The sequence below is a fragment of the Sceloporus occidentalis genome, unplaced genomic scaffold (assembly GCF_023333645.1).
Source record: "Sceloporus occidentalis isolate IW3139 unplaced genomic scaffold, rSceOcc1.0.p SCAF_7, whole genome shotgun sequence".
Lineage (NCBI taxonomy): Eukaryota > Metazoa > Chordata > Lepidosauria > Squamata > Phrynosomatidae > Sceloporus > Sceloporus occidentalis.
Window position 1 is genome coordinate 42,632,010 of NW_028316987.1, and position 18,002 is coordinate 42,650,011.

General features: G+C 38.7%; 1 protein-coding gene across 8 annotated transcripts in view; it reads right to left on the reverse strand.

Annotated features, from left to right (window-relative positions):
- Nucleotides 1-1,420: 1,420 nt before the first annotated feature.
- The window catches only part of TRAK1 (trafficking kinesin protein 1), a 94,384-nt gene continuing 77,802 nt past the window's right edge, over nt 1,421-18,002 (reverse strand). For all 8 annotated transcript variants that reach the window (XM_089532750.1, XM_089532748.1, XM_089532751.1 and 5 more), the window contains 2 exons: nt 11,843-11,945; nt 1,421-4,845 (listed from right to left, as the gene is read on the reverse strand). In XM_089532750.1, coding sequence (XP_089388876.1) covers nt 4,071-4,845; nt 11,843-11,945 — 878 coding nt within the window. In that variant the 3' untranslated portion in view covers nt 1,421-4,070. The remainder of the gene's footprint in view (nt 4,846-11,842; nt 11,946-18,002) is intronic.

Consider the following 18,002-nt stretch of genomic DNA (forward strand, 5'->3'; position numbering starts at 1 on the left):
GTCCTGAGGTGGGCAATGGTTGACCTTCCAAATATCATTGGATGTATCATCATCTCTAGTCAAAACGGTTTGGTTCGCCACAGGGCGGTATATAAATAAAAATTTATTATATTATTATTATAAAATAGTCAGAGAAATGCTGGGGGTTGCAATCCAATAATGATTGTACTCCTGCACTTTATTCATTCCTCCTCTTTAGTGCAAATGGATCTCCAAGTGTGTGTGTGTGTGTGTGTGTGTGTGTATGCAGACCACACATATATGATTTATAACAATTCATCCTAGATAATGAGAAAATTGAAATAGTCAGAGTTCCCATACCTTGAATAAAATATTGATCAGAATGAAGACTACAGTCAAGAAATTAGAAGATGACTAGTATTGTGGGGGGCAATGATGAAAGAACTAGACAAGATAATAAAGTGTAAAGATATATCTCAGAAACCTAAAGTGAGGATAATCCAAACCATTGTACAGTCGGCCTTTCTTATACACGGATTTTTTATACGTGGATTCAAGCATCCATGGATTGAAAATGTTCAAAAAAAGTATAAATTTCAAATATCAAACCTTGATTTTCCATTTTTATAAGGGACACCATTTTGCTATGTCATTATATTTAATGGGACTTGAGCATCCATGGATTTTGTTATCCACAGGGGATCTTTGAACCAAACCCCAGCGTATAACAAGGGTCCACTGTATTCCCTATCATCATGTATGGACATGAGAGCTGGATAATGAAGAAAGCCACTAGAAAGAAAACCAATTCATTTGAGATGTGGTGTTGGAGAGTAGTGAGAATACTGTGGGTGGTCACGAAAACAGACAAATGGGTTTTAGAATAGATCAAAGTCATTTCCAGATCCCTGGAAATGAGGACGACTAAACTGAGACTGTCATACTTTGGCCACATCATGAGAAGCCATGAATCATTAGAAAATAGTTATACTGGGAAAGGCAGAGGATAGTCCAACAAAGGAAAAAAAAAGGCAGGCTTACTTATATCCTCCCTGAGGCAGGTGTTGAGGCAAGGGAGGAACAAACCATCACCTGTCTTCAAACAGCTCAGCCCAACCAGGGTAGAGGATAGCAGAAAGAGAGGAAGACCACATACCAGATGGTTAGATTCAATGAAACAGGCCACAGACCTGAGCCTGCAGGACCTGAGCAGAGCACTGGAGGACAGAGAGTCCTGGCAATGTCTCATCCACAGTCTCACGGTAATATCCATTTTCTTCTCAATTTGTTAGTTTATTTTGAAATTGTATAGAAAAGGCCTTTTGAAAGCTTCCACCATGTTTGTGACAAGAAAATATCAACATTTTTTTTCCTAGTGAGAAGAATCAGCATAACTGGGATAACAGGTTTTTGGCAAAGTAAACACTTGTGCTTCAAAACAGAGGCAAGACATATGAAATAAGTCGCAACACTTTTATTGGTTTATTGATATTCATTTGTGAAAAAAAATAAATGCCATTTTTCAGTGCTCTATTACCTCATTTTAGAATGGTTGACTATTTACTGCTCAAAAAGAGTAAAGAACAATACTTTCCAATTTAATATTTTGGTTCTCCTTTTTTATTCCACAAATGATATTATTTTCTCGGGGTACATCAAAAGGTCCTAATACATTCATGATTTTTTTAACTATTCAAAATGGTTAATTTTGTATTAAGATACATTCAGATAAAAAGATAAAGTTACATACTTGCAGTCAAGTGCACACAAACAGTTGGCAAGTACAGCCAAAGAGAATGTGCTGAAATGTTTGTAGAATAGAAATTGAAAACACATGCAATGGCTAATGCATGTGCTCATCTTCTCTCTTGCTCTCCTCTAAGATTCTCATTGTTCACTGTTATATCAATGCTAGTTACTTCTTTTAAAGAAAATGGACTCACCTGTCACCTTTAAAAAAAAAAAACTATTACAGTTCCACTAGTACAAATAATTATCAGTGCTAATGATTTTAGTAACAGTCTGGCACAATGGCAATGCACAGCAAATACATGTAGTGCAGTACTGGCATCAAAATAAATAACTGGGTTTGGTTTAGCCCAGAACAGCAACAGCCACCCACACAACCTATACATACTTACTGCTCCAAAAAGAAAACTCAGAAATAAGCTTGGATCTGGTGCTCAAGCCACCAAGAAGTTCTCTTCATTGGTCCTATTGAAATGAATCATAGGGCCCGAACAGACAGGTCAAAATAAAGCTTCTTCAGGTCACTTTGGAGGTATGCTGTTTAAATGCTGCATGTGTCCTAAGAGGCCAGAAGCCATGCCATAGCCATACTCCAGTCCTAAGGCCTGGATCGCAGCTTTGGTGCAGCTTCTGCACCCTTAAGATGTATGTGTCATTTAAACAACATACCTCCAAAGTGACCCAAAGCAGCTTTATTTTGGCCTGTCTGTTTGGACCCAAAGTCATATATCATCATTCTGGTACGTCTCCCACTCATTTCAAAGAGGCCTGACAGAAGAACTTAATGGTACATTATGCTTCTTATCTATTTCTTCAGGAGTAGGCAATCTGGTACCTCCAGATGTTTTGGACTACCCTGACCCCAATCACTCTCTATACACACTGGCTGGAATTTATGCATGCTGTGGCCCAAAAATATCTGGCAGGTATCAAGTTACATACCGCTTCTATTTGCTCTCATGTCCTTTCAGACATTATTTCAAGTTTCTATATGTTGGTCTGTTTTGGATAGAATGCTAAGCAATGCTTTAATATTAGCTGAATGAGCCCTGAACTATCTCACTTCTCCTTTAACACAGTTGCAAGAATGGAAGCTAAACTAAACAGAGCTTTCTGTTAAATCAGGATTAAGAGAAGCTTTAAACAACAGCTGCTGTTTAATCGTGGCTTGTTTGAAATAACCACAACTTAAACATATTGTGCTAACATGCAATTTAGTGTTTGATCTAAACAGGACCATTGTTTTTTGGGGGAAGAAAAATCTAAATCCTTAAGTTTTTCAAAAGATGTTAGGGTAAATTATATTAAATCTTTGGCTGGTAATATCTAGTATGTATGTTAACTTGGGTCTGATGGAAATAGATATGAAAGATAAATATTCTATGTTTAGAAAACTATCCACTGGATCCTTTTTAATACTTCAAAATCTAGTGAGAAGAAGCGGGAAGCAACTGAAAATGTCATTGTTCTTCACTTGAGCACCCCTGTTAAACATTATTTGAAATTATTCTCTAAGGACACATACTATACTACATTTGTTTAAATTAGGATTTTTAACCATACCTACAATTAACTCTTTCAGTGACTTTGGCTCCCAAGATAGAAGTGGTTTTTAAAACCTTACAAAAGCAAGAAATAACTCTAATGAGTCTTTGTTTTGTTTTTGTGAGGCATGTGTTTTCAGTGTCTGCAACAAAACACTATTTTAAGCACTCTTCTTTCCACACTTCAGTGCAGCATTAAAAATAAAATTAATGCAGAACATGGATGTGCTAGAAAAAGCAACAAAGGCGTGTTCTCTTTCCAGACATCTAGCAGGCTTAGCAATCATTCTCAACACACAATTATTTCAAGTTTATTGTGTAAGGGAGGGACAAAAAACCCTTTTAAATAAGTTAGCCATACAAACCATGATTTTGGATACCCCTGTCCTCTACAAGGGCAAAACAAAATGATCAAATGCTAAGTTACTGCTTTGACGAACAACCAAAACTCCCTGTATTTGTGGGAGTTGTTATGTGCACTAGCATTCCATAATTCTGATAGCATGATACCTAACCCTTGCCAGAGAAGGTGCAAGGTCAAGCTAAGCTAACTAGAGAATTAATTATTTTGTAACTCAAGATTGCTTTTTTTTCAGTGCAAAGAAAAACAAAACAGCTTTTCAAAAGGTTATCATGTTAAATTGTCAAAACTGTGTCATGATTCACTTATAATACATCAAGTACATATATACATTCCTGTACAAAGTTTACACTTTCCCCCCTCCATTAGGCACAAAGTTGATTTGTCAAACTCAACAGCAAATGGAAGAAAAAATCTTTTTAAAAATGTCTGAAGGAGGGTGTTTGGTAGGTCACTCATCTTAAACTTGTTTGTTTGGGAAGCTTAGCTCCCATTAGGATGCCAGGTGTTAAAGTTGATGGCCCTTTCATCTGCATGCTGGAACCCACCATCGTTGGGAAGCTTCGATTCCTTCTAATGCCGCTGTTCAACTGAATGCCCGCAATAGCACTTGTTGCAGCAGGTACCAGGCCTCCAGGAACAAAGGTTTTCACAGGCGTTTGAGCCCCACAGAGCAGAGGTCCATGTTCATGAGTTAATGAAGGATCTTGTGGTTGCCCCGAACTAACTACTTTGGCAATTCCAAACTTTTTTACTTTGTCCACTAAATTAAGGTTGGAGACAGACACATCAGTCTGACTCTCACTGTTCCTGATACTCTTTTTGTCCCTCACCTCCTTCAAAATGGAACTGGCTGGTTTGGAAGCAAGGAAATTGTCGTAAGGGGGACTCGTGCATTTGAATTCAAAAGATGGTGGGGAAGAAGAGGGTGTCTGCATAGGTGAGTTTGGAGGAGTGGAAGGAATGGCAGCCATTTTAGGACAGTAAGTACTCAGGAGGGTGCTTCTGCCAGCTCTGTCCCAGCTTTGAGGGTTGTACACTGCTGCTGATATCCCTCGTTCCTTGAGCAGCCACACAAGCCCTAAGGATGTGCTCATTGTAGTTGTTGACTCCCGAAGGTTAGTGAAGGATTCCACCAAACTCAGACGCCGAGGAGTACATGGGGTAGCAACTGGGGTGCCTTTCAAATTGCCAACGCTGCTACAAGCTGGAGTAGGTGCTGCGTTAAGGCTGGAAGGGGAGAAAATAGAAATATGAATTAAAGTCTTCAATGAAAGCCCTAGTGCTTAAATTGATTCAGGATGTTTGTGAGATGTACAGATATGCTACCCCTGTAAAGCACACATATAATAAACTTCACAGTGCTGTGTATCCCTTTGAGGGATCCCTGTCAGGTCAGTTTTAGCAAACACGTTTGTCCAGGATAACTGAACTAATGCTATTGCTTCTGCAACAACCTCTTCCAGGCACATTGTGAATGTAATTTCCTACAAACTAATTTTGGCCTATAAGAAAAGTTGGGTGGAAGAAGCATTTGCCAGATATGGTAAATACTTAAACTAATAACACTACAGCTATTTATAAATAACCTAACAGGGCACAAAGAAGATGTGAACCAACATCCTTTCTATTTTATCACTAGCTACTATAAAAGCCACACTTGTTCTGAACTCCTGCATTTTTTAAAAAAAAAAAGAGTACTCTTGCTATTTTAAAGCAGAGGTTCTCCAATGCAAGCTTCCTACAATCACAACTCTAATAGTGCCTCTGAGTCTCTTGTACATCTGTCTGTAAAGCTATTAAATGTGAAAATTAAAGAAGTCTACAGCTGTATTAAAATCAAATGTAGGTTTCCCTTAATTTGGTGGAACATTATAGTTGCTTAGTTGTAAACTGTAATCATGTTCTCAATGAAGAAGCAACAAGTGTGGAAAAGCTTGTAAGTTCTGCTGTGTCCATTTCTTTCATCAATTCCACAATTAAACCAAGTATGCCTATAGACACCAGAAGTGTCAAAGATTCCTCTCAGAATATCTCATACCTATTCATCCAAAAGAAGGCTGGCTATTATTAGTGGGAATTGTGAGCTCTTAGCTTCTCGCTACATAATAAATATTAATTTTCATGTTATGTTGATGAATCACACTTGTCATGCTTAATGGGCATCAGTTTCAAATCACAGGGAAACTCCAAATCTCCTGACTTCCCACCCCCTCCAAGCAAACTCCACACAGCAGATTAAAAAATACCAATCATAACTCAATGCCATTAAAATAATGCAGATCAGGCAATATGCACTTTAAATTGCATGCAGGTACAGATGCTTGTTGAACTCTATAAATGTTATTAATTACAGAATTCTTCTCCCACTCCCCAATTGCTGAGTCTACCTTTTCAAGTGTAGAATGTCAACTGGTTGACATTTCAACTGTCTGTACATTCTGATTACAGTGGTGAAAAGATTAATGCAAGGTATTTTTGTGGCAAAACAGTGAGGCTATTTAATATCCTGGGTGGGGTTGATAATCCCCATGATAGACTGCTTTACTATGGAGACCTACCAAAATCTGCAGCAATGTTGCAATTTAATTCAGTGAGTTCCGGGTTGGAGTTGATCTGCATTTTTTTTAAAACAACAACAACAACACAGCACCACCCAATTTTATACTAGGTATATTGGTGAAAAGATTAGTGGAAGCAGCATAAAGAAGTTGGTTCATACAGGCTATTTTTCAGTGTGTAGAACCAAAGAAACCTCTAACCTTTGGGCCTAATCCAGTGTTTGGAGGTTCCACATATGCCCCATCGCCACTGAGAAGGCTCAAGAGTGTATGCAGATCCAATGCGCAGAAAATTTCACAACTGTAAGAGCAACTGCTACAGATACAGTACAATGACTACAAAATTCACTGTTGATATCTATGAATGGTTGTGTTTGCAGTAACACTTCCTCACTTGACAATAGCCTAAAAAGGAGGTAGTTGCTCTGATGCAAAAGAAGCTCCTCTAATCTATGGATGGAAATTTAAACCAGAGTGCTAGGGTTTATGACAGACCTTGGCATTTTGCAGGAGTATTTATATATGGCACAACTCCCCGCATAAGCATCCATGGGACAAAAATTATGGGGCAATTCAGGCATACTTCATGAAATGGAACCTAAAAAAAAACCATTTTCATCAGCATATTTTATATGCCAAATATATCTCATGAAAGGCTCAGTGCCTTTCCCATTTGCAGTGATAAGTCCTGATAGGCCTTCATAGGAAATGTGTTGACCAACTCACAAACCTGGCTCAAAATGAGTATCAACTGAACAGTTTTTGTTGACTAAATGCCTCTCCAAAGCCACAAAAGCCTGGCTATCCCTTCGAACACAGACATTGAAGAAAGCATGTTTAGTCACTAAAGCAGCATATTCAGTGTTGCACTACAAATATTTCTGTGCATGGTCCTGTAGAATATAATTGCAGCTCCAGCTGTTTGTACAGACAACTAGGCTTGGCTAAGTATACTACGAAGCAGTCCTTCTTATGATATCTCATGAATGGCAAGGGGAGGGGGGTGCCAACGTGCCAGGGACCAGTACCATGTTTGTGCCCAGTGGCTACAATTCTTTCTTTCTTTCTTGGAAATTTGCTGCAGACGGACAGCCAACAGCTCATGACCATCAACAGCTTAGTCCACAAACCACCTGAGCAGTACTGCCATAAAGCGTGCTGCCTATTTTGATGTGGGAGTGGTGATAAAGGCCAACAGGAAACATAACTCATATCACTACAGTGACAGATACACAACACAAAAAACAGTTGGTGGGAAGGAGAAGAAAATATAGAATTTCCAATTTTGGCAATAGATTAAAACCCCATTTAATGTGAGGGATAAGTTGCAGGACCATTTGCATAGAATAATTACCAAGAACTCTATTTTTCTTACCCAAAATGAACAATATCTTGGTTTATATGCCTCAATATGTGTGAGTGGATTTATAAGGAACTATGTGTATGCATTCTATTTTGTTTTCAAACGTGGGATGTGCAAACCCTTCTTAGTTATAAGTGTTTGATGCTGTGTAAGATTTCAAACAACAACAACAATTAACTGTGTTATAGCAGAGATTTAAAGTATTCCAGGAAATCCCGGTTTTCTTTCCCTGTGCAGCAAATCAAGCAGCCAGTGAAGATTTTCAGGCAGTAATAGACATCAAACATGAACACCCCTTACATAAAATTCAGATGCTAGGACTCATGGAGAAATAATTTTCCATGTATCCTAGCATTTAAATTTTATATGAGGGATGTCAGGATTCAAGATCTATTCCTATCTGGAAATCTTTAGTGCTGCATTAGCAGAGCAACTAATAATTTTCATTTCATATAGCTGTATATTTTTTATCCAGCTCTTTACTATTAAACCAGTGTTCAAGAAAGACCCCTCCAAACTGTCTGGAGAGGGTTTTCAATAGCCAGTGTGGTTTAGTAGTTTGAGCAGTGGACTGCAGCTCTGGAGACCAGGGTTCAAATCCCTGCTCAGCCATAGACTTTGGGCAAGTCATACTCTCTCAGCCTCTGAGGAAGGCAAAGACAAACTCTCATGAAACTTTATTTCAATTGTACTTGATGGCATCTACACCATTTGCTGTAAAGGATGGGTGGACAACACTCCAAACACAACTCCAGTGTTTGGAGGCCACACTGCTCTCCTAGGAAACCTTAGGGGCACAGCCAAAATGCCACAAACCCCTCCACCTTCAGGGGAAAAATGCTCCCCAATACCTATTAGGGGGACATTTTCCCCACACCCTCTCCCTACAGCTGTTTTAGGTCCAGGACAGTCCTTTTTCTCCTGACAGTGACTTGCCAATTTCCAGGTCTTTTTTTTTGTTGTTGGAAGAAGGCCTCTCATAGACCTAAAATGTAGTAAAATCATCCTCCAGTGGTCACTAGAGTGTGTTGGGGGACATCTGGGTATATGTTTTAAGTTTTTTGTGCTTGGTTGATAGAGGAACATTATGAGCCATAAAAACATTATTGGCCCATGTGGCTGGTAGGCCCTACTCTTGCTGTAATGTGAGTAGGATCCACACAGCTCACGGAGACATTCTTTGCCTGAATAAGCATTTCCATCTGTTTTTCTGTAGATTGAGGTGGGCAGTCTGTGGTCCTTCAGATGTAGTGGTCTGCAGTTCCCATCAGCTCTTTAGCACATGGCTAAGGATAAGTGGAACTGCAATCCAGAAACATCTAGAGACTACCAATTGCTCACCTGAATATTCACATCCCTGTAATGTTGGTGGCACCAAAACATTGTGCCACTACAATGGGAATCAAGTTGTTAATATGACGACAATCTACACTAAAGCACTAGTTCACACAAGTACTACCATCCTCACTTGTTTAAGCTGTGTGCCTCAGATGAGGCCTATGGTATACCATCTGAAAACAGACCCTCTCTTGCATTTGTTGCCTATACTCATAAGGTTTCATGATCCTTCAGTTATGATCCTTCATCTAAATATTTTCATGTTAGACTATGCCAATGCAAACTGCCATCATCTGAGACACAGAAATGTTCAGGGGTTGTTTGTTTTAGCATTAGCTATGATTGCAACAAGTTTAGAAAAGTTTTATTGGCGTGCTTGTAGCAAATGAAATGTATGTGCACTTCCTCTCCCTGTAGTTCCATTGTCCTCCTAAAACACTATGGACTGGATCCTATTGCTATACCCAGCTAAAGTAGATCAGCTGAATCAATTTAGTTTACTTACGTGTTGACGCAAATAATTCAGTTGTTCTACTCCAAATAGGGTTAACCAACAAGATTCAGGCTGATATATTTCTTTTAAAAAATTAACAAATGTGGGTTGTAAAGCTTCTTGGGCTGGTCCTGTGTGCTTTTTCTTACACTCTCTTCTAAAGCCACACAAACTTCAAAAGGCTAATTTCAGGCTAACTGTGCTAAGTATACCCATATGAAACTGATTCTCTAAGCATATAGCAGGCAGGATGCCGGATATTCTCTTAGGTGAAAACATTTCCTTTACTAAACCAACAGATAGGGCTTTTTGTGTGGGAGAATGAGGCAAAATACAACCCAAGAACAAAAACAATTATAGACACCACCACCCCAAGTCTTTTATTTCCGAATTAGTGTTAGATTCTAAAAACTCAGCACTTCACTATATGGAATTTTAGAATTTTGTTAGAAGATAACCTCATGTTAGGATGTTAGGTTAGAATGGAAAAGAGAGATGGGATTGGTAAGAAATCTTTGAATTAGCTGGTGCCACAAACACTAGCATTCCTTCTATATGACTCTGTCAGCATAGGGACTGCTGGCAGTACTGCTCACCCCCCGTCACGCTGGTCATAATGTGTGCCCTACATCTCCACTCAGCATAAGATGACATAAAGCAGATTCATCGTCTTCCTCACATGACCTGTGAAGAAGCATCATTCATAGTTTAAGGAGGTTCTCTTTCCACTCCCTTGCATTGATGACACTGGATCTGAATCAACAATGAATGTGAAAGCAGCAAAGCCCAGCACCATCAACTAGATGAGCCAAGTACAGTTATCAGGGTATAGCAATGAATTTAGTAACAACTGTATTTTACACAGAGATTAACAACACATTACGTTGATATTTAAGCAGTAGGAATCCTTATCAAAACTTCAGAAGTTATGTTGGAAAAGAAATTAATGCATGTTTCTCATTTTGCTGTCTTTCACCAGCACTTCAAGTAGTGAAGCCATTGGCTATTTTTCTGGATGGTGCTAGAGGGGGAAAAAGCACAAGGTAAACAGTAATGTAGAAAACCAAATGCTCTCTCTCTCTCTCTCTCTGTGTGTATGTGTGTAAGGGAAAGGGGAGAAATGTTCACCTTAAGTATTTCTTTGGTAAGACTAAGAAAGATATTCAAAAGGCCATACCCCTTTATAACAGAACTAGTTGGCGACCTACAACAAAAATGCTAGAACATGCACTCATTCAATGTTTAGTCAGCCAGAACTTTTTTTCCCTAGATTCTCTATTCCCTCCTCCATCTCTTACCTTCCTGCCCAAATTTAGGGGCAGTACAGATGGGCAATTTGTGCCATCCTGCCAGTTAACTAGGGCTGAATGAGGCTGGGCATTTACATGCCCAGAAGCCCTAGGCCGATTACAATTACAATTACTCAAAATTTTCACAATAATACTTCATATCTGCAACATTTGTTTTAAAACATTTTAGAATAAAAAAAGATGCCTCCTAAATTATTATTTCGTTATATTTTACCCTGATCAGTGATCATATATACTTTTTAAATAGTTTACAAGCAACTCATCTCTGTGCTGTCTGTATGAGTTTTTGAAGTAACAAACTCATTTCCAAATAGACAGACATCTAGTTTAGGGACCTTGAGCAGTTTCTGTATTGCAGTTTGAGAAAAGTGGCAGGCAGGATATTTAACATTTCTTTTTGGATGCTGTCACTTGGATAATATTAACTCTTAGAAATTCTTCATATCTTGTTTTACCTTGCCCAAATCATTGCAGATTCTTGGATTACTTCAATATTATATTAACATACAGCAACTGAAAATAATTTTCAAGTTATTTTTTAATAGGGAGATATTTTAGCAATTGTATCTTTGCTTCAATGTACAATTGTCCCTCTGTATCCACAGATTTTACATCCATGGAGTCATGAAATTTTTTTTAATTCCAAAAACCAAATCTTGATTTTGCCAAAAAGGACACCATTTTACTATGACTTGAACATCCACAGATTTTGATATTCATGGGGTGGGGGTGGGGATGGGTCCTGAATCCAAACCAAGGGTCTAGGGTATATTAACTGACCTCACTACTGACCATCAGTTATGAAGTTAGAAAATTAAATCTTTTGGGTTATTCTCACTTCATGTACAAAAGAGAGTTCATGGAAATGTTTTGGAAAATTATCAGAAGCATATCACTTGTGTTGAATGTGAGTTGTTAATTTCTGACCTGTAACAGCTGCAAATGATGTAAAGCAGACAGATTCCAGATTTCTTGGGTGACTTTAAATAGTTCTTATGTACAGTATATCCAAGGTAAGGTGGAGAGATTTTATGGTGGTGAATTGAGGTACCCTCTCAGCTTCCAACCAGACGACCCAATTAACACCACTGGTACCATTGCCTTGCCTACACTTTGGCTTGTCCACATCAGGGAGCCATGAGCATTCTCTAGAACACCTTACCTTGGAGTGACTCGTGTGAGCTCATCAGAAGGGTGCAGAATGCGGCAGGTGGTGAAGGTGAAGGTGGAGTTGGTTTGTGACATGCACTTCCCCGGATGATGTACTACATTAAAAAAAATAGAACATTCTTTGCATTTATATATAAAAATCAAAAGAAAAAGTTTGTGTACTCAAACAGATGGAAAAGTGATGAGGTACTTCATGTAAGATCTGTGCAAGGAAGGTAAAATGCACAACATTTCTGATTTGCTTTTACTTCCAACCTCTTAAACACATCAATATCTACAAGGTGAACCTTGTTCCATGTTACTGCTGGCATTATCTCTTCTGTTGTAACAGAGCTACCATTAGGCTGTAAGTGGATCTTAAGGCTTTATACTTAACAGTTAGGGAGTCCAATCATACTAGCAGCAAGTACGAGTAACCTACTGTGCTTAAGAGTCAGTTCTTACATTAAAGTGTTTTGGCTCTCTCATGGTCAATTGTAGGAAGGTAACAGCACAATAAGGTTAGTTGAGAGGTGGCGTGTAATGGTTACTTTTCATGCCAACACTGCTCTTTTAACATTGTCAGTTCTTCCTAAACAATTTTGTTGATGAACCATTGCCAGAGCTCCATACAATGGATCAATGAAAGCAAGGATTTTTTTTCAGGGTTGGGGGGGGGGGGGGCAGGGGCTTCCCATTAGCAATTTCTGAAGTTGGGGAGTTACACTGGCAGATAATATAAATAGTACATCTGCTCTGTACACAAAGCCTAAGTGGTATCTAAAAAGAAATTTGTAGCATTCCAAATACTCAGACATTTCAGCTTCCTCCATACTGATCCTTGCAAAAGTTATCTCATCACCTTTTGTTTCAGTAATGGATCCTAGTAGAGAGACAGCAGAAAATTTTAAGATATGTACACTAGAGTATAGTAACCAGAGATCACAGTGTAACCATTTTGGATCCACTATTGTCCATGTGTGACATTTCTTTACCTCTTCCCCTTCCCTTCAACAAAGAAAGAATATCTGCAGCTACACCAGATAGCAATTATGCCACATTTATTCATAAAAATAGTCTGAGACACCAAATGGAAAGGGAAGAGAAATGTCATATTTTGTGATACTGCAACAACACATTTAGCTGCTGGCATCACAGATCTTAAAATCCTACTGTAATTTACTTAATGCAGCCTTAATTTGTATTTATAAATTGCTATGGAGTGCAGATGTAGAATGCAAACTAGAACTGGCCATAAAGTATGTCACACTACTCAACATTCCCTGAAAATCACTCTACATTTTAATACAATATATATGCTCATTTATTAGATTAAATGCTAATTTGTATTTTGTGCACCCGGTGTGGTTTGTGGGGAGGGGGGTGAGTGAAAAATCCACTTAATCAGGTGCATTTTGCACTAGGTACCTAACCACATCTTTTTTAAAGGGCCAAAGTGGTCCAGATCTTCAGTAATATAAATGCGCTACCAAATCAATCTAGATCACTGGGATCATTCCCAGCTTTGAGGTGCCACCATGCTGATGCAAATCAACACCATTGTGAATGATGGACAGAGTTAAAATGTCTTGGAGAGATTGAATCGTGGTAAACATAGTGGGAACATTGATTTGGTATTACATCACCTCAGAGATCCGCATCTCCTTGGTAGAAAAACTTAAGTGTGAATGCCCCCAAAGAGAAGCAGGCAAAACAGCAGTACAGGAATGCAGCTGTCAGTATCCTGCTTCTAGTCAGAAAACAATGCATGAAGACACCACTATGCTTGAATCAGTATCACCTCCTTGACAGCCTGTCTTAGTGTTACTGCAACTGTACTACTTCTATCCTTTCTGGCATGTGACATACTTTATGGATAGTCCTTTTGTTGCAATGTAATTCAGAAATTCAAAGGTCATGCATCCAAAATGTTCACTGAGGAATGACCCACAAAGAAGTACTACTGTGAAGATATCATGATTGCATAGGTGCTCTTATTTAGTAACAAGCCTTTAAAAATTACTTTTGTTAAAACATGCAAAAGAAACATGCTGGTAAGTTTCCTGTGATTATTTTTCATCATTCACCCAACATTTAAACATTCATAAAACGTGAAACTTAAAGTTTAGTACAACAGGACATATGCAACCATTTGACACACTGTTTTGGACAGACACACCACACCCCAATGCCACTCTAAACTTCCAGAGAGGCTGAGAAACACACAACGTCTTTCACTGTTGTGACTACATGACCTCATGATTTGAGGCAAACAGAATAAAATAATTAAGATGATTCATGTGTAGCCATGCAATCCTTAGAGAATAATTGTGTATATGAAAGTGAGAGAGCTACATATGTTAAGGTGCCTATGCATGTGAAAATTGACTCGAAGTAGAGCTATTTCCCACATTCTAATAAATGCTCCACCACACAGTGTTAAATATTCCATTACTGGTTAACAAACTAATTATCAGTACAATGCTTTTGGGGAAAAAAAAATCTACATCACCTCTATAAATGCTGATGATGATGCTTCAGAGTTCATTGTAAGCAATGTAAAATAGTTTATTCTTAAGGAGTGGTGGGACAGGGCCTAGCAATCATGATTCTTTGCACATCATGAAGCATATGCAGAAGTTTAGAATGTTGGAGAAAATTTCAAATAGCCAATAAAGAAAAAAGTGTTATATGGAGAAAAGTATCTTGAAAAATTGAGTCATAAATCAGGATAAGCTAGAACAGCTCAGCGCTAGATGACAAATAAACAGACAAAAGCAATGAAATTTTGGTGACTGTTTTGATTATGGAACATAGTTGTTCCGAATCTGCAACACCCCCTTTATACAGTTACCAATTTTATTTCCCCACAGAATTATATTATAAGGATTCCAGATGCATTAAACAAATTTTTAAAAACCCACACTGTTATTAATGAATATGTAAGATAGGAAAAGGCTGCTAAAAGTAGCAACTGAGCCCAGTAAGAGGAGTAATCAAAGAGAAATCGATTTCTAGAATTCAAAAGGACTGATCCTGAAAGATAGCACTAGGGAAAACCTGGACAAACAGCATCTCCAGTGGTCAACAGCGAAGCTTTTCACACGACTGTAGTATTCTCTGCCCTTTAAATATAATAGGAAAGAATGAGCCACCTGTAAATGATCCAACAATTTTATAAATGAAGAGTGGGGCACTGCATTTTTATGCAAATGGTAATAAAATCTCAACTCGTTTTTGAGTGGGATATAAGGTTGTTATAAAAAGAGAAAGGTTCAAAAGTGAAGGGGCTCTTGCCATTGCAATTTAAGATGTAACATTATTATTATTATTATTATTATTATTATTATTATTAACATTTATTTATAGAGCACTCTAAAGTTTGCACAGTGCTTTACATAGTAAGGGTCAAATAAAATATGAAAAAAGGATAAAAACCTGCCAAGCGGCGTACAATCTAAAACAACATTACACGATTAAAATATGTCTAAAATAATACTGACATACAACAAAAAGCTAAATGTATACATTTTAAAAAAGGGTTATCCTCTTCTCCAGCCACCAGAGGTGATCTCTAAGGGCTTTATTACATGCAGCTGACTGTCCCCTCCTTCTCCCCCCTTTTAAAAATACAGTCCTCCCTCTGGTCTTGTGGACTTGGGATATCCATGCCCCTTGAATAGCCATGGGGACAACTGGAGTTAAAACGGGGCACATGCCCATGGCGCGTGCCTGCATGCCCCTGAGGGAGTGTGCCTCCCTTCAAACCAATAGAGCTTGAATATTTGTGGGGTTTTTTTTTTCATGGGGGGGGGATGGATCCCCCACGAAAAAGGAGGGGCGACTGTAATTTTTCCAACTATTTTGTGCTGTTTTGGAGCTTTGGAGCCCCAAATTCGAAAAAAATGAGTGAATTGGGGGCTGCAGAGCTCCAAAATAACATCAAAAAAATTGGGGAAAATTTAAAAAACCAAAAGGCATGCCAGGCAAGGTATAAGAGAGGGAGGCAGGGGTTAAGGGAGAGGATGGGAAAGGAGCTCAATGCTGGCAGCAGCCCCAGTTATATTAAAGGAAGAACTGTGGTGGTGGCTGCTCCTATACTGGTATTTTACCATTTTAATTTTATGTTGCAGGACTACAGCTGGTGTGATAAAGCTCACAGTTACATCCTGTAACAAACAATCTCAATCCTGTTACATAAAAGAGAATGGACTTCTGCTTTTATTCACCTTTCTGTACCTCCAAAATTAGGCTTCGAATGGCCTCAGATAAAAAACATGAAGAGTCAAGGTAGACGAGCAGGAGAGCCCTCCCTCCATTGCATCTACCATCATCTGGCCTTAGAAGGAGAGAGTGATAGAACCAGTTCCATCAGGTCTATTCAGATAAATCAAGAGAGCCTTCCCTCCAGTCCATCTGCCATCATCCGGAACCGCTGGACTTGATCCCCTTCCCCATTGCCATTCTCTTCTCCTTTTGTGTCATGTCTTTTTAGATCGTAAGCCTGAGGGCAAGGAACTGTCTAATTAACTATCTGTAAGCCACTCTGAAAGACTTGGTGGCTGAACAGCAGAATACAAATGCAATAATAAATAAGTAAAAAACTGAATAATTTCAACAGGATGACTGTAACTAGTCACTCATTCCATGACTATTTTCATGATGCTCCCAAGTCTTTTGCATAAAATGGATAAATGTAAATTTGGCCCAATTCTTCTGAAAACTTCTGAAGAACAGTTTCTACTATCATCAGAGAATCATAGAATCAATTGCAGAAACACAGCTTCCAGCTCATCTTGAATTAAGATGAATCAGAACTATAAACCAGGATATTCCTGGTACTGAAAACAACTGCTTCACTACAACGCTTTAAACAGCATGCTTTGGTAACTCACAGAGGGTACACTTTCCAATTTTATCAGCCCCAGGTCTCCAACATATCTTACAAATGAGAGGAGTGTACAAGCTTCTGTGCTCCAGATATTTTGGGGTTACAAACCCCATGTTCCTCTTGTAGTTCAAGACATCTGATAAGTTACAGGTTGCTTCCTTAATACATATAATTCAATCAAAGGGAAAATGGGAGACAGAGAGTGATGCAAAAGTAGAAGGACTATTTATGATGTGTTAATGTTCAAATAAAGACAAATGTAAGTACAATACAGAACCAGGGTGGGACTAAGGAGTTTAGCACACAGCTAAATAATCCAGTTTACCTTGCCTGATTTGAATCCTCTTCCAGGATGCTGCTGGATATTATCATATGCATTTTGTCGCTGATGCTGCTCCTGACTTTGCAAATCAGCCGACTGAGCATGGCTGGGAGGAGGGTTTTAGGCAGGAGACAGCACTGGTGGCAAAATGCATATGATAATATCCAACGACATCCTGGAAGAGGATTCAAACCCGGCAAGCTAAACCAGATTATTTAGCTGTGCACTAAACTCCTACAATAGAGACTCATCAAATGCTTCATACATTGGTCTGGAAAATAATAAATGGTCTGGAAAATAATAATTTAGAGTGTATTTATATTCTTCTATAGGGGGCAGTGCACTAGTAAGAATCCAGAGATTTTCACATGTTGGGTGCTATGTGTTCTTCCAGAAGCTGTTGAAATGCAATTCCTTTATTGACTGGGCTGGTTAAATTTAATGGTGGTTACAAGTCCACCAACTTCTGTAAGGTCACAAGTTACCCATGTGTGCCCCATTTCTTTGCAGAGTTCTTGCCTTGGATAGAATACACACACTGGGTATTCTCCGTGAACTACAGAAAATACTAAACCAAGTCCCTTATGTCACACTAAGCTTTGGAACAGGTACACATTTTTGTCCACTTTGAAGCTGAGCACAACATATACATATACACTTCCTTTTCAAGTCACTAAGCGCACACAGAGGATCTGGAGAGGAGTCCACTTGTGCTGAGCATTCCTGCAAGCATAAACAATGCAAAAGCTGCCAGGATGCAACCATTAGGGCAGAAATGTATGTTTACCTCTGGTTTTTGGATTAGCCCACAGGGATTGCATGGAATCAGTCAGAAACTCAAATGTACAGAATCCTATGTGAAGAAGTAAATAGCTGTATCTATGTACTTCAGCTGGCATAATTATTTTCTGATTATATAATGAATATAATGCCCATAAATGAGCAAATAATATTACAAGA